Source organism: Prinia subflava, chromosome 15 (assembly GCF_021018805.1).
Source record: "Prinia subflava isolate CZ2003 ecotype Zambia chromosome 15, Cam_Psub_1.2, whole genome shotgun sequence".
Classification (NCBI taxonomy): domain Eukaryota; kingdom Metazoa; phylum Chordata; class Aves; order Passeriformes; family Cisticolidae; genus Prinia; species Prinia subflava.
Genome location: NC_086261.1, coordinates 13175603 through 13193592, shown reverse-complemented (window position 1 = coordinate 13193592; position 17990 = coordinate 13175603). Strand labels below are relative to the sequence as shown.

At 43.6% G+C, this 17990-nt stretch overlaps 1 protein-coding gene across 8 annotated transcripts in view; it reads right to left on the bottom strand.

Annotated features, from left to right (window-relative positions):
- The window catches only part of TCF12 (transcription factor 12), a 159646-nt gene extending 154020 nt beyond the window's left edge, over positions 1-5626 (bottom strand). For 3 of the 8 annotated variants that reach the window (XM_063412899.1, XM_063412898.1, XM_063412901.1), the window contains exons 1-3: positions 5452-5626; positions 4325-4425; positions 3441-3513 (exon numbers count right to left, since the gene is read on the bottom strand). In XM_063412899.1, the coding sequence (XP_063268969.1) occupies positions 3441-3513; positions 4325-4399 (148 nt within the window). In that variant the 5' untranslated portion in view covers positions 4400-4425; positions 5452-5626. Of the gene's footprint in view, positions 1-3440; positions 3514-4324; positions 4426-4579; positions 4739-4769; positions 4866-5451 lie in introns of those variants that run through there. The other 5 variants (XM_063412894.1, XM_063412900.1, XM_063412902.1 and 2 more) reach the window with 3 other exon arrangements.
- Between the last annotated feature and the right edge of the window lie 12364 nt (positions 5627-17990).

The window sequence follows — 17990 nt, the reverse complement described above, 5'->3', positions numbered from 1 at the left end:
GGATTTATTTTAGGGTACTAAACCTGAGATTAAAAATATTCAGTTGCCAGAAAAACTGAGATTGAGATCAAATCTACTAAAAACCATAGGAAAATTGCACTATCATTGCCTATGGCAGGCACCTGCATATTGAGAGTGTTTGCTAATGGAATTACAGTAACAAAGGGTATTGGGCAAAATCAGTAACCATCCAAGTTTTTATTGGCATCTGTGTTGTAGCTTAAACAAAAGCAAAACAAGCCGAAATGCCACTGTAAATCACAAACGCTACCATTAGCCAAAGTAGCAACAGAAGATTTTGATTTTAAATAAAATCTGAAAAAAAAGCCTGATTAAAAAGCCAAATGGAACAAATCTCTGACCTTTGCCACTTTCTGCTAAAATTTCTAAGACAGAAATGGCTTCATCCTCAGAAGGTGGTTTTGGAGGAGAAAAGTTCTGTTTTAAACAAGAATTAAGTACAACAGGTATGACAAGGAATATTTTGTGGCTTAACTCACTGGCTTCCATATCAGGTTACTTTTCCAATATGTTTATTTTCACCAGTAGTCTGACCAAGTTATTTGACTTTATCAGCAGCTTACACGACTTACTGTCATTATATACTACGATATATCAGATTAGTTCACTCATTTTATCTGCAGCTTTCATTCATAACTGATTGACCTGAAGAAAGCAAGCCTGCCCCAGCTATCTTTTAATCAAAACACAATGTTCATCTGTTAATCCATGACAGCAATTTCTTACAAATTATAGATCAGTTGTATTAGCTGTTTTATTCAAGCAACCCAACTACACATAGATTTTTAAAATATAGTCAACAGAAGTCTTGCAGAATTTTAGCAAATCAAGCTTGTTACATCAGAATCAATAATATAAACCTCAGTATTTCCAACACTTCACAAAGCCACACCTGAAAAACAAACAAAACTTCACCATTCTTTAACAGCAACTCATTTGTCCTTTAAAACTAGGGACCTGGTGGTGGTGAGGAAAAAGCACCATGAGCATTCCTTCCTTCTAAATCAGATTTCCCAGAAATACAGTCTTAAGAGCCATGTAGACACACGATTGATCTTCACCTACTTAATGGGGCCCATTAGGCTGAATCTCAAATCACTGACAGGTTGGAGGGGGAGGGGAGGTGTTTGCAGATGTTTAAGTTTAAATGAGAAAGAGGGGGCTCCAACATAAAAAACAATGAACACGGTCTTACTCCAGCTAAGAAAAAGAAAGCACTTTCCTTTAGTATGCTTGTAAAAATATCACAAAAATAAAACTGAGCTTAATGGGAAAGATGTTAAAGCAAGCTTCACTTCTCTAAGTGCCATCAAAACCACTGAAAGTCCCTGTAAGAGGCAGCAACATCCAAAGAAAAGAAGAAGTACTTTTTAGGAATTTGCGCTTAGTGTGATTTTCAGTCCTAGATAGCTCAAAGGAATAAAAACCTCCTTTTCATGTTTTCTCTTTAAAAAGTGATCTCTAGTCAGTTAAAAAAAAGCTTTCAAGTATTGTTTGTCCTAGAAGTTACAAAACACTCGAAATTATAGCAAGACCACAATTAAATCAAAGTACTTAGAAATAAAATGCCTGTATTTCATCACTGATCTTGACATAGTTTTTCTACAACACTGTCTCAGAACACAACTATTAAAGAACTTTGTCACCTCTCATTCCTGCAGAGTAATCCCCCTAGGTCAAGGCTTAGATCATAACATGAGCAGAATTAGGGGATATAATCCCACTAACCAGTAAATCTCTACAACTAGAAATGTTTTTAATGAAAATCCACAAATATATACTGCCATCATTCCAAGGGGAACCCAGCTGAGGCTGTAGCTCGTTTGACAGTTGCAGTGTTGTACTGAGGATTGGTATTTATAGGAGGATACTCCATATTGGTAAAGAAATTCAAGGAGTCGCTTACACTGTTTCTCTTAAAGAAGTAACTATTCTGGTATTCTTTCCTTTTATAACAAAGGGAAGCATTACCTACAAATAGGACATGCCACATTATTTAGCAGTGGTCTAGGATCTAAAGTAAAAATGAAAGCTCTGTTATTCAACAGAGCTTCATTCTACTCATTCAGGAAAAGTAAGGATAAAGTGGGATGAGATGTTCAGGTTGTGCTCCCCATAATTAAGTTTTAGGTGCCTGAACGTCTTTTAAAACAAGCTTCAGAGAAACAATTCTCTTTAATATTTGTATTTTAAAAGAATTTAATATTAACTATATTGTAAGATGGATTTGTTGTCTTACTATTGCCATTAATTAAACTTGATGTACTTTTAAAGAGGAAGAGAAAGTCAGTCATTTATTTTAGGAGAAAATCTAACAGACTTCTTCAAGTATGTTACAATTACATTTGCTATATAGTTTCATGAAATTAAATGTGAGAAACAGTCGCTGGAAAGTTTGAAAAATTACTCAATGGAGACGTTTTAAGATGCTTTTAAAACCAAAAATCCTTGAGTGTCACCAAAATGCAGTGTCATTTGGACTCTCAAAGTAACAGCCCTGACAACCTCAGAGGTTAACAGGGGGATGTTACTGCCAAACTTCAAGCCACTGCTTCACTTCTCTACTGGCATTCTAAACATTTACTTTCATTAACTACAACATAAACATTACTTTGTTGTATCCCTAAGAGCAAAAATATCATTTCACTATGTTCAAGTAAGATGAACCTACATAAAAAGTTTTATCAAAAGTTACTTTGGTTTCTCCTTTATAATAAATAATAAATATTCCCTTTAGGAAATGACACAAAGCATCGGTTTTAAAATTGCACTTATTTCCTATTACAGTCTTAGCTTAAAGGTCTCTGACTCAGCTGTTAGGTGGACCCTGCGATAATATATGGAAGCCACAAAACACATGCAACGTGTAAATACAGTTACTTGTTTTCCAGCTGCATGGATAAAGTTTCAACACAAGAAAATTCCAGTTGTCAAATCTTTGAGAGCTACACAGTACTAGAAAATTATATTAAATTCACATTTTCCTTAAGTACTGCATTTAAAAAGAACATGTCCTTGAGTCAGGATTATTTGACTATTTGGCATTTTACAGAAGTTTTCACCCTTCATACAGGGGAGGCTCGGAAATTCTTCCATTGAACAGGTAGGTTTGATTTTCTCAAACAAAAAAAATCACAGTAGTTAATTTTTAATATAACAAATATACAACTTCCATGTCAGTGTGGCTAGAGATGCTCAACACTTCACTAAACTGCAATAGTCTAGGACATGGAGAGGAACACCACGATTAAAGTCAGCAAAATGCACTATTAGAGATCAGAACAGCACATCTCCAACTGATCTGAATATCTTATGAGAATACGCACAAATGAAAGATTAAATACTCTCAGAACATGAAGACTATGCTGAAACATCATGACCCAGTGAGATGAACATTATGTATCTCAGATGCATCCTACCTGATCCACTGAACTGGCTGCTTCCTAGCGTAGTTGGTCTGGTTTTTCCACTATTTACAGGTGGGGAAAACATCTGCAAAACAGGAAAAAAGACATGCTTTAGTTGGCTTTGAAAGTCTGTGCTGAATTATTAATATAAACAGAAAAAAGGTTAATAGGAAACAATTTTTTATCTATTTTCTGCTTAAAATAAACAGAATGCAAGATGCATGTTTAGACACACAATACCAGTAAGCTGAAGTACTCCTTGCAATTTATTAATAGCACCAAAACCTCATTTCTACATGGACACAAAATTAAAAGGACACCTAATACTACTGTGTACTACTGTGACAATTTCAAATAGTTATACAACTTACATTTCTTACTCGAATTATATTTCTTACTGATATGAAAGTATAAAGTCACTGCAAGTATAAAGACAGCATTTGAGAGGCAGTAGTTTTCTATTATATTTAAAATCAAGAACCTTTTTGATAGGTTAAATGTATCATGCAGAAAATACCTACAATTTTCTTAGCCAAGACCATCAATGAATAACTTCTTTTATTTGTGGGCAATAATTTTTCTTTTGTTTAAATAAGAAAAAAAAAACCAAAACAAAACCAAACCACCCAAGAGCCAAGGTACCAGTGCCACACACCAGCTTAACCAACGTTAATTATTAGATTATGCCATCACTGGGTCAGCCTGATTTTAACCAGTTAAACCAATTGACCCAGCTGGTATTACAGTATTAAATCTGGAAGTCTAGACATTACATCAAAGTTCAGGTGTCCAACTTGGCTGAGGCAGACCCAGCCGAGCCCTGCACGCTGCTGCCCCTGCTCCTCAGTTCGCATGACCAGGGAGAAGTCATGAGAAGACCTCGGAGAATATCCTACCGCACTGAAGTCCAGCAAGTCGCTCAATTCCTTGTCAGTTCCTATAGCGGCCATCCTCTGCTGCTGGGAATTCATCTTCCTCCGCTCCTCCGATCACCTTTCTAGGGCACAGGGAGAGGCACAGGCAGCACTTCACGGCCCCCGCGAGACGGGCCTCCGGTACCTGCGCCCCCGGGGCGGGGTGGAGGCTCCCGGGGGAGCCGCGCTCGGCCGGGCGGGCTGAGGGAATCGGCGGCAGCAGCTTCCCCAACTAACCAACTCTCCTCAAGTTTCCGCAGGCTCCCTCTTCTCCCTCATTCCACTTCTCCCCCAACCTCGAGCAAGGCACGGTCACGCCGCAGAAGGGCCGCAGCCAGGAATTAAGTCCCCCCCAGGCAAGCGAAAGCAAATAAACAGCCGCGGCCCGGCGAGGTCCGGAGAATTAGCGAGAGATTAAGTGACTCACTGTCCCCGCAACAATGGGGCTGGCGAGCGGGGCCGGACAAGCCTCAGCAGAGCCATCTCTGCCCCGGCATTATCGCCCACCGCCGGTGCCGGCTCCCCCTCCCCCTCTCTCCCGACCCACCCACCGGGGCCCGCGGCCGCCGCTCCGCGCTCGGGACCGCGGCGGGCCGGGAGCCGCCCCCGCGCGCCGCACGCGCACACGCGGGACCGGGCGCGCGCGCCACCGGCGGCGGGGGGGTGGGGGGTGGCTGGAATGCGCGTGCGGCGGCGGGGCCGGGAGGGGCCCGCGCCTTCCCTTGTGCCGGCGGGCGCCGCGGGGGAGCCACCGCGGCCCCGCGCCCCGGCAAGTTTCGGAGCCGCCCGCTCCTTTATGAGCGCGGGCGGCCGCCGAGCGCCGCCCGCGGGGACTCGCTCCTGCCCGCGGTCCGAGGCCCGGAGACCCCCGCACGCCTCACGCCCGCCCCGCCACCCGCGCGGCCGGCCCCGGCTGCCGCCCCTCGAGTTTCCCAGCGGAGCCTCCGCCTCCCCCGCAGTCTCTCCGCCGCCACCGCGGGCAGCCCCGCTCCCGCCCGCGAGTCCGCGGCCCCGTCCCCTCGCCGCCGCCTCTGCCCCTGCGAGCGCCCGGCCGCCGCTTCCCTCCCCCCGCCGCTCTCTCCCAACTTCTCGCAGCCGCCCGCACTTACCCGCTGCCCCCGTACGCTCCGGTGACCAGGGCCGGGCCGGCGGCGGCGCGCGGGCCGCGGGCTGGGTGGGAGGTGACGAGCCGAGCGCTCCCCCCCCGCTGGAAGGAACTTGTGGGTTCCCTCAGGCGGACATTTTTTTGCTTACAGAGCCTCAGCACCACGTTCGCGGCTCCGGCTCCGTATCCCTCCGCGCCGAGCGCCGCCGCCTTAACCCTTGTCGCGCCGCGCCGCTCCCGGCCGGGGCGGGCGAGGATCCACGGGCACCCCCGGCAGCCGCCCCGCCGCCGGATGCAGAGCCGGGACGGCCCAGCAGAGGGAGAGAAGCGGGTCCCCTCGGGGCGCTCAGGGAAACACGCACCCCACCGTAACAGACCCCTCCCCACCGCTCCCCAACTCAGCCGAACCCACAGCAAACCTCGACATGCAGCACTGCCGGCAACGCACGTGCCCTAAAACACATTATCGCACTCACTCTGAATTCACAGACCCTAAAATATGCCTGAATACTTTTAATATATCAATACACGGTCTTACTGCTCAAAATAAAATGGCACATAGATTACATAAATCTTTAAGCATTCATTAGTAGCTTCCTCTTAAATACATACCCTTAAAACCCTAACGTGTCAAAGCACAAGAACATGGCTGTTACTACAAGAACACTCATTCAAATAAACTCTGCAGCTCTCGGAAACAGGTGATGCTTAAGGTGAACCAGCCCAAAGGCTTCCGTGCAGGAATGGGAAGCAGCATGCAAAGAACCTGAGCCCTCATTTGGCTCCTGCCACTGCTAAAGACGAATCACTCTTTTGTGCTCCGTCTCCTCACAAAACCGCACGGCCAGCCTGTCCTGCTGGGAAGTTTATTTCGTGTCTGTGAATCCACCGCACACGGCAGCGTCCCGGCCCACGGCAGGCGCACGCCTCCCCCGGCGCGGTGCCGGTGCCGGTGCGGTGCCGCCGCTCGCCGCACACCCGTCTCCGAGCCTGCAGAGCCCCCAGGTGGCACCTACTTGCCACCACCTGGGGCTGGGCCTGCTCTTCTCTGACCCCGGCTACCGAGGGCCAGCTACCATTCTCTCCGAAAGTGAGAATTAGAAAGCAATAATCTATGCAGCTACTGGCATATTATTCGTTTGGAGTAAGGGTGTTTACGAAACACAAGGACAATGGAAAACGATACCAAAATCCCGGAGAACCTAAAAGGCACCGGGGAGCCGGTAAGGGCAGTGAGGAAGGGCAGTGTGGAGGAGCGTGCATCCCTCCCAGGCTGCTGCTTGGCAGTTCCCCAGCTCTGGAGAGCAGCAGGCTGTACCGAGGGCTCTCCAGCCACGCACTCTTCCCTTCCAAACCAACTCTTCCCACCCCAGGCCCCGACTGGGACATCTTCCGCAGGAACGGGAATGTGGTAACAAACTTACCACCCCTAGGCACAGGCAAACTGGATTCTGGAGATTCTCCTCCATTTTTCTGCCTTACATGCCTTGTGCTGGATGATCATTTGGCCTCGTGATTCTATGAATATTCATATATTTGCCACTTAGAAATGCAAGAAGCAATTTGTATTAAAATACAACACAATGACTTCCATTCTCTGTGCCCCTGAGGGATATAAGTATGTACTTTTTCTCTTTGAAGTATAAATAATACTACACTTTAGAGGGAAGTACCCATTGACAGAGATTATTATACATTTCATGTACAACATTTTTTAGCATATTTTTGTTACAAGATCCCCTATACACCTACTGAGAAGAGATTGTTTTTCTGGAAGCGCTACTTTTTAACCAGAAGTGGCACTCAGTACCAGTTAGTACAGCTGCAACCCCGATAAGCATTGATCAGAAAGCTGGCTAAATGTAAAGAAAGTGGAAGCAATAATGCTAACAATTATTTGTACTGATGTGTAATTGGATTAAAATTATAACTTATTTTTGTTAAGACTGATAATTATAGATTCTTCGTTAATACAAATACTTTGCCCTCTGACATCAGATTTTAAGGTTCATATTTATAGGCTTTCATTTGCAGCTAGAAGCTTTGAGTGGAGGATGACATAGCCACATAATCCATGGCACGGGGTTTAAAGTTATGCAAAATACCATGAAATGTTTTATTTGCTCCACAATGACACATCATTTTCTCGTGCAGATGCTGAGTAATGCATGCTCATTGCCAAAAGTCCCATTGTAGCAGCCATTCTTCTGTGTTACATCTCCATGCCTTGGTGGTCCTCTCAGAAAAACTTGAAGGCACTTTGAGAAAAATCATCAGAACATAAATGTACTTTCCAGAAATTATGCCAGGGAGCTTATCAAGTACACAAGGTCTCAGGGAAGGTATGCTTCGACCCAAAATACACTGTGAGTCTGCCTTAAGGAAGATTGCTGGGGGACAACAAATGGTAGTGAGCTGGCCAAGGCAGAAATTTCAGAACATCCCCCTGTAGGTAGCTCGACTAAAACAGTTGTGAAAGATCAGTAACTAACACATCCTTTGTTACAGTAAAATTCAAAAGATAATTAACTTAATTAGCTGTTTCCTGGATACTGAACATATTCTTCCACATTTGTGAGATTTGGAATCTTTAACGTATGAAGTTTTTAATCCCTTATCATGTAACACCGCCCAGAACTAACACGTACACTCAAAACATTAAGCATGATGTTCTATGTCTATGCAATACTATCTTTCACTTCACAGATTCTCAGAATCTCCAACCCCATGCTCAAGGTGTTACTTAGAATCCTTTCAGCTCTGCCACGTCCTATAAATTATTCCAGTTCACTGCAAAGATAAAAGTTTTTTAAAAATGCATTTCATATTCTTATTCTGTCATAGCCATACAGAAAATGAAACAATACCTAATGTTGTCAACATTAAAAAGAAAAAACCCAACCCCAAAGCAGTATACAATGTAAACATTTTAAAAGATCTGAAGAAATCAGTGTCTGACACCTGGTTCAAACAGGTACTATGATTTCCCACTTGCAACAAAGAAAATACTTTGTCTCATTCCTGCTGCAACTCCTAGATACAGTTCTTCCCTTGCACGTGTGCTAAAAAAACATAGTATATGAATCATTCAAAAATCAAAAACTTCCAACCATTCCATGACACAACTGTACCCTTCCTGTACATTATGTAGCAGGCTAAAATGCTACCCCCTTCTATTACTGTTACACCCTCTTTTCTTTCACTTTATTAAAAATAACAGGTCTTCTATGTAGGGAACAACGATTCAGATGGAAAGAAGGAAAATACAGGAGCAATCATAAGCACTAATAATTTTGCTAGTGATTTCACAAGCCAGGATTCCAGCAATCAGGACAGTATTCCTGTAGATGCTTTCCCAAAAATATTATCATCCATGAATTTTCTGCCAAGAAAAGCATCAGAGTTGTAGATAAATACCCTTCCCTTAGAGAAGTCTTCGGTCTGTCATGGAGTAGTGCAAGTAAGAGGCAGGTAAACCTCTGCACACAAAGTCATCAGTGAATCCAGACGCTGACAGAACACACAATACAACTGTAAATCTTTATGGTAACTGCCCTGACAGCTGAGCTACCAACATCAATATGGTCAGCGACCAACCAGAGCAATCAGGGAATTGCAGCGTGCCAGATGGCGATGGTAGCATTCTTCCACATGCTTCAACGTGACCATGAAAATGAAGAATTACATACAGAGCATAATAAAAAAATTAAGAGGAATATAAAACCCAAATCACTTGAGCACAACTCCCTGAAAATAATCACACTCATACGCAGTTTTCACAGCCTTCATGAATTGCTTTCCACCCACTCCTTAAAGGAAAAATATTTGATACAGCAGACAGCTGTTGTGCATTCAGGGATGTGAGAAAATGTATTCCATATTACTATTTAATGTATCATGCCTGTGTGAATAGAATCATTAAGCTTGCATGTCTCCTTTTGGGTTATTTATTCTTAAATTTACAGATGCTGAATTAATTCACCATCACTATCCAAACTGTACAAACTCCTAGGGTGATCCCCGACAGAGCACTTGACCAACAATGGAATTTTCACTGGAATGGCTCCTTTAAATCAACATATATGTGCTCAGCTTGCATCCACAGCCAACAATTTATTAATGATAAATGCTATTGCTCAGCAAATCCATAGCCCTGGAGAAAAGTCAGCAAACCCTCTTCCTTGCTCAGTTTGTTGTTGTTCTTGTTTGGTTTCTTACAAGTTCCCACCCTCACCTAAACCACTGAATCCTTTCTACTGCTTCCAGTAAACTTCCCTGTGCAGAGAGCAATGCTCAGTGTCAGCAATAAGGAGAAAACAATATTGTTTCCTGCACTAGGATGGACAAAGCAATTCCATTTTCTCACTGATGTGTTCCTTCACCTGGAACCTGACTTGAGCCAATAAAAAATTAAAATATTTTTGTTGTAACACATGAAACTTTTGGATGAAGTTGTTGGAGAGGCATTCTGTTCTTCCTACAGCTTTTCCTTACAAAACAGACTGGACAAGTATCCTGCAAAAGAGCACAGAGCTCTGCTCCTATGCCCAAGCCTCATGATTACGCAGTGCTTGCTGTTATCAGTACAGCCCATCTTACAGATAACCGAATTTGCTGTCTGCTATATTTACCTCGCGGTAATTAAAATTATATAACATATATATTATGTAACATATTCTACAATCGGAAAGATTTAGAACATTTGCAGGAGGCTACAATGGTGAAACCTGTCACCAAAGAGCATTACTTAGGAGGTGACCAGAGAGAGCACATGCAGAGTGACTATTGTTAAGCCAAAATCTGTTTCTGTGGGGCACTGACAGCTACACTTCACTTGTTTTCTGCCGCTGACGAAGTGCTTGCCAAGTGCTTGTGGTTGAGCAGGGGGTGAGTAAAAGCTTTAGCTCGCCATAAAGGACCTCCTCTCAAGGGGAATTCCTACAAAAGTTGTCTGGGGGAAGGAGGTAAAAAAAAAAAGAAGGCGCCTGAAAGGAGAAATCGCGGCGGGAGGGCCCCATCAGAGATGGTTCGTCCTGGTCCCGGTCCCCGCAGCAGACTGGGCCGGACACAGCGGGGCCACCTGCCAACCGCGACCAGAGCCCGGGGGCGGGCGGCGGCACCGAGGCCGGCGGGGCTGCCCCGCCAGCGGCCCCTCGGGCTGCGGAACCCCGCGGCAGAGCCCCGGGGCGTCCGAACGCGGTCTGCCCCAGCGCCGCTGCCCCAGGGCGGCCGCCGCGAGGGACCGGAGGGACCGTGCCCGCCCGGCCGCGGCCGCTCCGCGGGGCCGCCCCTCCACCGCCGGCCCAGCGCGGCCCCAAGTTGTGCGGGGCCGAACAATGCGGAGAGGACTATTTGTCCTTCCGCCGGCCGGGGGAGGGGAGCGGCGGCCGCGGGGGAGGGTCGGGGGCCGCTCCTCGCCGCAGGTCCCGGGGCGGGGCGGGGCGGCTGAGCCCTCCCCGGGCCCGGTTACGAAATCGCAGGGAGCCCAGCCCCGTCCCATCCCGCCCAGGCCGGGGGCAGGCCGGGTGCGACTGTGGCACGCTGCGCCGCCGCGGGCCTCTGCGAGAGCCGCGCTTGGAGCAGCGCCGCGTTCTGCCCTGTTCTGTCCCGTCCCGTCCTGTCCCGTCCCCGCCGCCCTGTGCCTGCCGGCTTGTTTACACTGAGAGGCTGGCGGGGCAGCAGCACTCGGAAGGGTTCGGCAGGCGAAGGTCTGATCTCCTGTTCTCCCCGCTGCCGCTCCAAGCCCCGCGCTTCCTGCGGGAGTTCCACACCAGCACCGGGGCTCCTGCGAGCGCGGCGCTGCTCGTGGCCATGTGCGCCCGGAACACTTCGCATCTTCCACCTAGCTCAAGAAACGAACCTGAACACCACCAGTGAAGAAGAAAGCATTTAAATAAATAAATGACGTTAAATTAAATTCACACAGGAGCCGGCTTGGGTACTCATTTTGTTTAAGCCCATATTTCTTAAATTACCTAAAAACAATCAAAAAGTTTATGCTAAAAGCAACATAATGTTTTCTTGCTTTTACAGTACTTTGCTACTTACAGAGAAGTAAGTAGTCACGAGAGATTTACACAAGCTTAATAAAATTAATCTAAATTACGCTGTCTTTAAAGGTGGCTTTAAAAATCAGTATGATCTAAAGCTTAATAGAAACGTGTTTAGATGTTTAATTAAAGCATTCATTACATTGAAAGCAGATTGATATCCCTGGAGAAAGTTGGGTTTTTTCAGCATGTCCCAACCTTTCTGCTCGGGAGCTCTCAGCACGGCCGTGCCGCCGCTCCTCGGAGGCGGCCGAGGCACCGCGGCCGCAGCCGGGCGGCCCGGCCCCACCGAGCGGCCGCAGCCGGGCGGCCCCACCGAGCGGCCGAAGCCGGGCGGCCCGGCCCCACCGAGCGGCCGCAGCCGGGCAGTCCGGCCCCACCCAGCGGCCGAAGCCGGGCGGTCCGGCCCCACCGAGCGGCCGCAGCCCGGCCCCACCGAGCGGCCGCAGCCGGGCGGCCCGGCCCCACCGAGCGGCCGCAGCCGGGCGGCCCGGCCCCACCGAGCGGCCGCAGCCGGGCGGTCCGGCCCCACCGAGCGGCCGCAGCCGGGGCGGGAGGCAGCACGGCCCCGCTGCCACAGGGACAGGCTGCGGGCAAAACAGTCCAGGGGCTGTGCAGCTGCAGCACCTCGAACTACTTCATTTTAAGAGAACCCATTTATAAACTCAGAAAACACAGATTACAACAAAGAATCATGTAACTGAGGTTAAAAAAGGACTTATCTTCAGTGAGGAAATAATACAATATTCTAAGTTTCCTATGTGAACTATATGCCTTTCACTACTATTTTTTATGATGATCACATCACACAGTTCAATGTGAGCAGTTTTGAAATATCCTTGGGACAATCATTACCGGTGAAAGTAATTGGGACAGTAACTGAGAAATTGCTTTATCCCATTGGGACAAAGCATCTTTCACCATTAAGTTCTCCCACTGAAGGATGTTGGCTAGGCGGTCAGAATAGAGCTGATTCGCAAAAAGGATAAAACATGAGTATCACCACTTTCAGCCTGGTTTCCTAGGGAAATCACTTGCAGACAACCACACATGGGGATGGATGAGTTTTCTTAATAAATCACAATTTACTTGTTAATTTCAGCCAAAGAAAATTAGATCACATTCATGCCATGCAATGGAAACAATGATTAAAGGAGAGGAAAACAGGAGGCTCTTAGTGCATCTACTGAAGAAAGGAGTAGTTAAGGTCAATCCTTGTCAGTGACCAAAGAACCCAGGGACACCAAGCCAGGGGAAGGTAACTTTAGGTGGTTCCCTTCTGGCAGACAAAATTCTGCCTGCCACGGGAACTGGAATCAGCCGTCTGTTTTACACAGAGCTTTCTGAACATTTCCTCATCTCCAAAGTTTCACAGTAGCCAGGAAATAATTGCTTTAATATAATCAAAAGCCACATAACCCATAGATGATGTTTTACATTCTCAAATTGCTTGATTCAACTGAAGGCTGACTACAGCCATTCATCAGCCAGTCCCACACGGGTGCCTCACGCACAAGACTCGTACCCAGCACTAATTCCCCACTTGGCACCGACAGGAACAGTTCTGTCCTTCACACAGCTGATGGACCAGCAGATGATGCACTTTGGGAACCAACGGGTAACAGAGAGGACCACATTTACAGAGGAAAATCACAGCTTTGAAGAATAGTAGGAACTCGTTACACCAAGCACATATAGAGTTATACTTTGAACCATACTCAAAGAAGCTTAATTTCTTAAATCAGTAGGGTGATAATATGGAGTTTTTAAGGCTTTAGGAAGAAAAATAAAGCTTAGAGTTGAAGTTCTATTTTGACTATTGTTGCAGCCACATCATAGGTGTACTCTTGTATGATGACAATGGTTAATACTAAACTATTTCCCTCCTCATATATAATTAATATTATTGTTTCCAACAATAATATCTGCGGAATACACCAGATTAATTTTCATTTGGGAACTCAGTTGTACGCAGTCTCCTTGTCATACATATTTATAATTTTCTTGTAATTAACATAAATATTTCTGTTAGAAATGAGACAGTATTGCAAGTGCTCTGCCCAGAGAACTATTGATTGGGTACATTTAATATTCCTTTTACATGAATCATTTAAGATTAAGCTTCATAAAATAAATCTTGTCCCCCATAATTTGCCATTATATGGCTCTTAACATAGGAAAATCTGGGGGAGTTGTTTCAGTTACTGAACATGCTTGATTATCTTGGTTATTCATTCTCAGAGAAAAAAACTCCAAACAACCAAAATCAGTGTCAGAAATAATAATATGATAGGATTACTGTACATATCATATTGCTATTTTGACCATAAAATGTTCCCAATGCAGACGTGCAAATACACAAGGCCAGTGTAAAGAATGGTACCCATTCTTTTGATGAACTAGCTTGCCTTACCTCATCTGAACCCCTCTTTTATCATATGCAGATGAACTCTTATGCACTCACATGATTTTGACATTGTCACATTCACATACTTCTTGCAACTACCTCGTTTCAAGATGCTACAGAACAGTACAGCATCCCATCCAAGATCATGTCCATCAGAAATTTCACGAGTCTGCTCTTAAACAAGAAACTAACATGGAAAATGTGAATGTTATATCATGCAGAGGGTTGTTCTGTACAGGTCTCAAGTCTAGAGCTAGAGGACATTTCAAAGAAAGTAAATTTTTGAGATTTAAATGTTAACTTTCTTTTTTGAAGAGCAGTTTACTTTCTAAACAGCATATTTATGCCTTCAGTCCTTCTGTGCTTATACAGTAGTAGTTACGATCTGCAGAGCCATAATTCTACCACAGCTGCAGGTCCTGGGGACCTGGCTTATGGCAAAGAGGATTCTGAATGAAATACAACCTTAAATCAGGTTTCAACAGCTTATGGGGATAGGGAATATAAGAAACCATGCTGCTCAGACCAAAGGCCCACCTATCCCAGTAGCCTATTTCCAAAATAACAGCCCAGTACAGCGTTTGTTCTTTTCACTTTAGTCTCTCATATATTCTCAATGTGGTGACTATTCAGTGGGATTCTGGAGAGTAGAAATGGCTTTGGCCCTGTGCCTGCTCCTAGTATTGCATCATTTCCAGACTAATGAGAAAGATCAATCATTAGCCAGTGCAGGAGGCTCAGGGAAGTATGTAAGAACCAGGCACAAGCAGGGTAATCCTGTACCTGACATATTCTCCTTTCTGCCAATAAGAAAATTACTAATTTCTCAAGCAAGAAGTTGCATTTGATTATTGTTTTTAGTGGCTATTGAGAGCTCATCCTTCATTAATTTCTTTGGTTCATATTGAATTATTTTAACTATGTAGCAGCTGCATTTGTAGAAATCATGACTAAAGGGTCATCAGGTAGTGAAACTTTTTAATGCTGTCAATGGGGTAAATATGCTCCATAAGGGTGACTCTTTGAAAGTCAATAAAGGAGATCCAAGTCTTGATGGAGAAGACTTGTGATTGTTCTCCATCAAATACAGGATAAACATATTGCCTTTGAAAGCTGTAAGGGCCAAGCTAAAATAGGAGCTTTTAGCCAGCCATTTTACATTCCCTACATCACTTTCTCTTTAGTTGTAAAGTTGAGGGTTTACAATATGAACATACCATGATTAGCCCAGGGTACCACGGTTAGTTTGCTACTATATGCAAGCTGTTGCCTCTTGGTTGCTGGGCAGACCAAGACAAATAGTTAAAGGTCAGTGTCTCTCTGCATTTGCCTTAGCAGGGCTCTGGGTCTTCTACCCAAATTCTTATGTTCATGAAACTTACAGAGATTTACCACCTTGGAGACATGTACCCTCTGTTAAATTGAATTAAAATTGGAAAATACATTTAAAAGTTATTGGGAAGACAAACAGATGAACTGGTAGTACAACTGCAGAAACTTATCTTCTGTAAACAAAAACCAGAATAAGGCAGTTATAAAAGATACTTGCCATAATAGTGTTCTGATTGAAGTCGATGGATGTGAAGCAATTGCATTCAAAGGAGGACCAAAGTATAGCCCATCCAGTGTCCCTTCAGAACTATTTCCAGCAGAAATGTCACAGCCTGTCAAAATAATTCATATTACATGTGGAAATTTTTCATTATGTTCTCTAAGAAAAATGGTTATTTCAAAGTCAAGAGATTTTTCTTCTAACATTGTTTTGTATTAATCCCCTCTTTTTCAAGCTGAACAAAAAATTTAAATTGATCATATAGCTCCAGGCAATTCCAAAGTTTACATTCATTGCTGATGGTGATTGAAGTGATGGTTATTAGAGACCTAAGCAGCTGCATTGCCATCAGGGTCCTGGCTCAGAACTGAAAATTGAGGGGTTGCTGAGCCCAAGCTGAAGTTCAGAACATACTTTTATCTCTGGAAGGCAAGAATTATTGTAGAGTTTGCAATTTTTTTTCAATGTCAGACTCAGTTTAAGGTTTCTGAAAAGCTACTGTTGTATAAATAATTTTGAATATTGCCTTCCACTTCACAGTTTTAAATATTACGATCTTTGTTCTTATTTTTAATGTTAAGGGAAACATTTAGCAGCACAAATAGAAGACTTGCAGCAGAATCTTGCCCTCCTGAACCATCTCAAAGTTTTAGGTTTCTCTTCAGGGAAGCTATGATTTTCTTTCTGGGCTTTCAACCCAGCCAATAAGTAACTTCATACAGGTCTGTTTAATTTTCTCTATCTCAGTTGCCTCACATGCAACATAAGAGTAGACAATAACCTTGCTTAAAGGCTTGCCAAGAAGAACTAAACTATAAGATCTTCAAATGAAACACATAATAAAAAGATATTAAGTAATTTGACATTTAAACTAGAACTGGGTAACCTTTTACATACCTGTAAGACTGTATTTTAATTTTGGATTATAGGGTAGGTATACATCAAGCAAAATCTTAGATAATTTATACATTTTACCATTAGGGATACACTACCTTCATTTAGAAAAGCTAATAATGTTAATCTAAAACCCCCTCATTATTGCTATCTGATACACAAATATTTAAAGAGATTCTGTCCTATACCTTATTTAAATATATTTTCAAACTTTATGAGAAATATATTTTAAAATTACTGCCTTTAGATGTATTATTAGAATTTATACATATGATCTGCATTTCCTAATCTGTGCAATACCTAAAGAATACCTTAAGTTTCTATTACCTGTGAAAGCAATTAATTTCTAAATACTTTCAATGCAGAGATCATGAATTTAACTTTTTTTGTATCTAAATTTCCACTCACCCAATTTCACTCATTGCATTTTAAAATATGTATTCATTTCAATAGGAAACAGTTTCTGTGTTTCCACCTTCTATCTGATATGATAAAAACACTGTAAAACATGTTGCAACTCTATATCAATACAGCTATAAACTGTCCTTAAATCAAATAACAAACCAGAAATGATTAGAGTATAACTTGAGTGAGACCTGCTCACTGGGAAAAGGTGGTGTTTGTTAGGTATTTTTGGTTTTATGCTGCAGCTATCTAAGTTTATAATGCATTTATGGTGGTTAAACTGAAATGATAAAATAGCATGAGGTCTATATATCTAAAAATAAAAATGTTTTACTCTTTAGTCTGTGAGACAAGGCCATTCCTTGAGCAACTCCAAACAAGCAGGAATTCTTTTTTGTAGTACATTTTACAGCTATTTGGGCAATTGTAGCTTATAAATAAAATAAAACTTAGCTCTTTGAGTTATTACTTATTTGCATTTCACATTTTCAGAGCATATTTTTCACTTCTCCACTACAGAACATATAATACCTAAATAGCTGTTATTTGCTAAAAAGAGCTGATTTTTTTTTCCCATGGGAGAGGCTTAATTTTGATCAATAAGAAAACAGTTTGAAGAAGTCTAAAGAGATTTAATGAGACAAGAACCATTTCCAGTGGCATTGCTTTTCAGACTTCCAGTGAATGATAAGCAGCAATAGTTGGTGTATAAGGAACTACAACTGCAATGAGACAAGGTAATAACAGTGCTGTTACATTTATGTCATGGTACTCATGACACTGCTCTTGTGACGCTCAGTGCCACTTTTTGGTCTGATTTAGCTCTGCTGTCTCTGGTCATCCCCACACACCGTTTGATTCATTGACCTTCTGAGCCCCCTTCCAATGTGAATTGCCCTATGATCTTGTGATCCCAAGATTCTTCATATTTATTGGTTTAACATTTCTGTTAGGAACTCATACCAGCAGAGAAACTGCACAAGAAAACCTTCTATAGGTAATAGAGAACTTCATCATGGAGGATGCACTGATGTCTCTGACCTACAGTCAGCCTCTAGAAAGGTCAGCAATGAAATATCAGATCATTTGTTTTGAGGTTTTTTCTACGTTTGAGAGGCTGTTTAGTATGATGTAAAGCCAAATTAAAAGTAGGACACAAAGCTTTTGGGGGAATAGACACATGCTAAATAAAAGTGGCTGCTGCCACTGCCACCCTGCAGGGCCTTACAAGATAT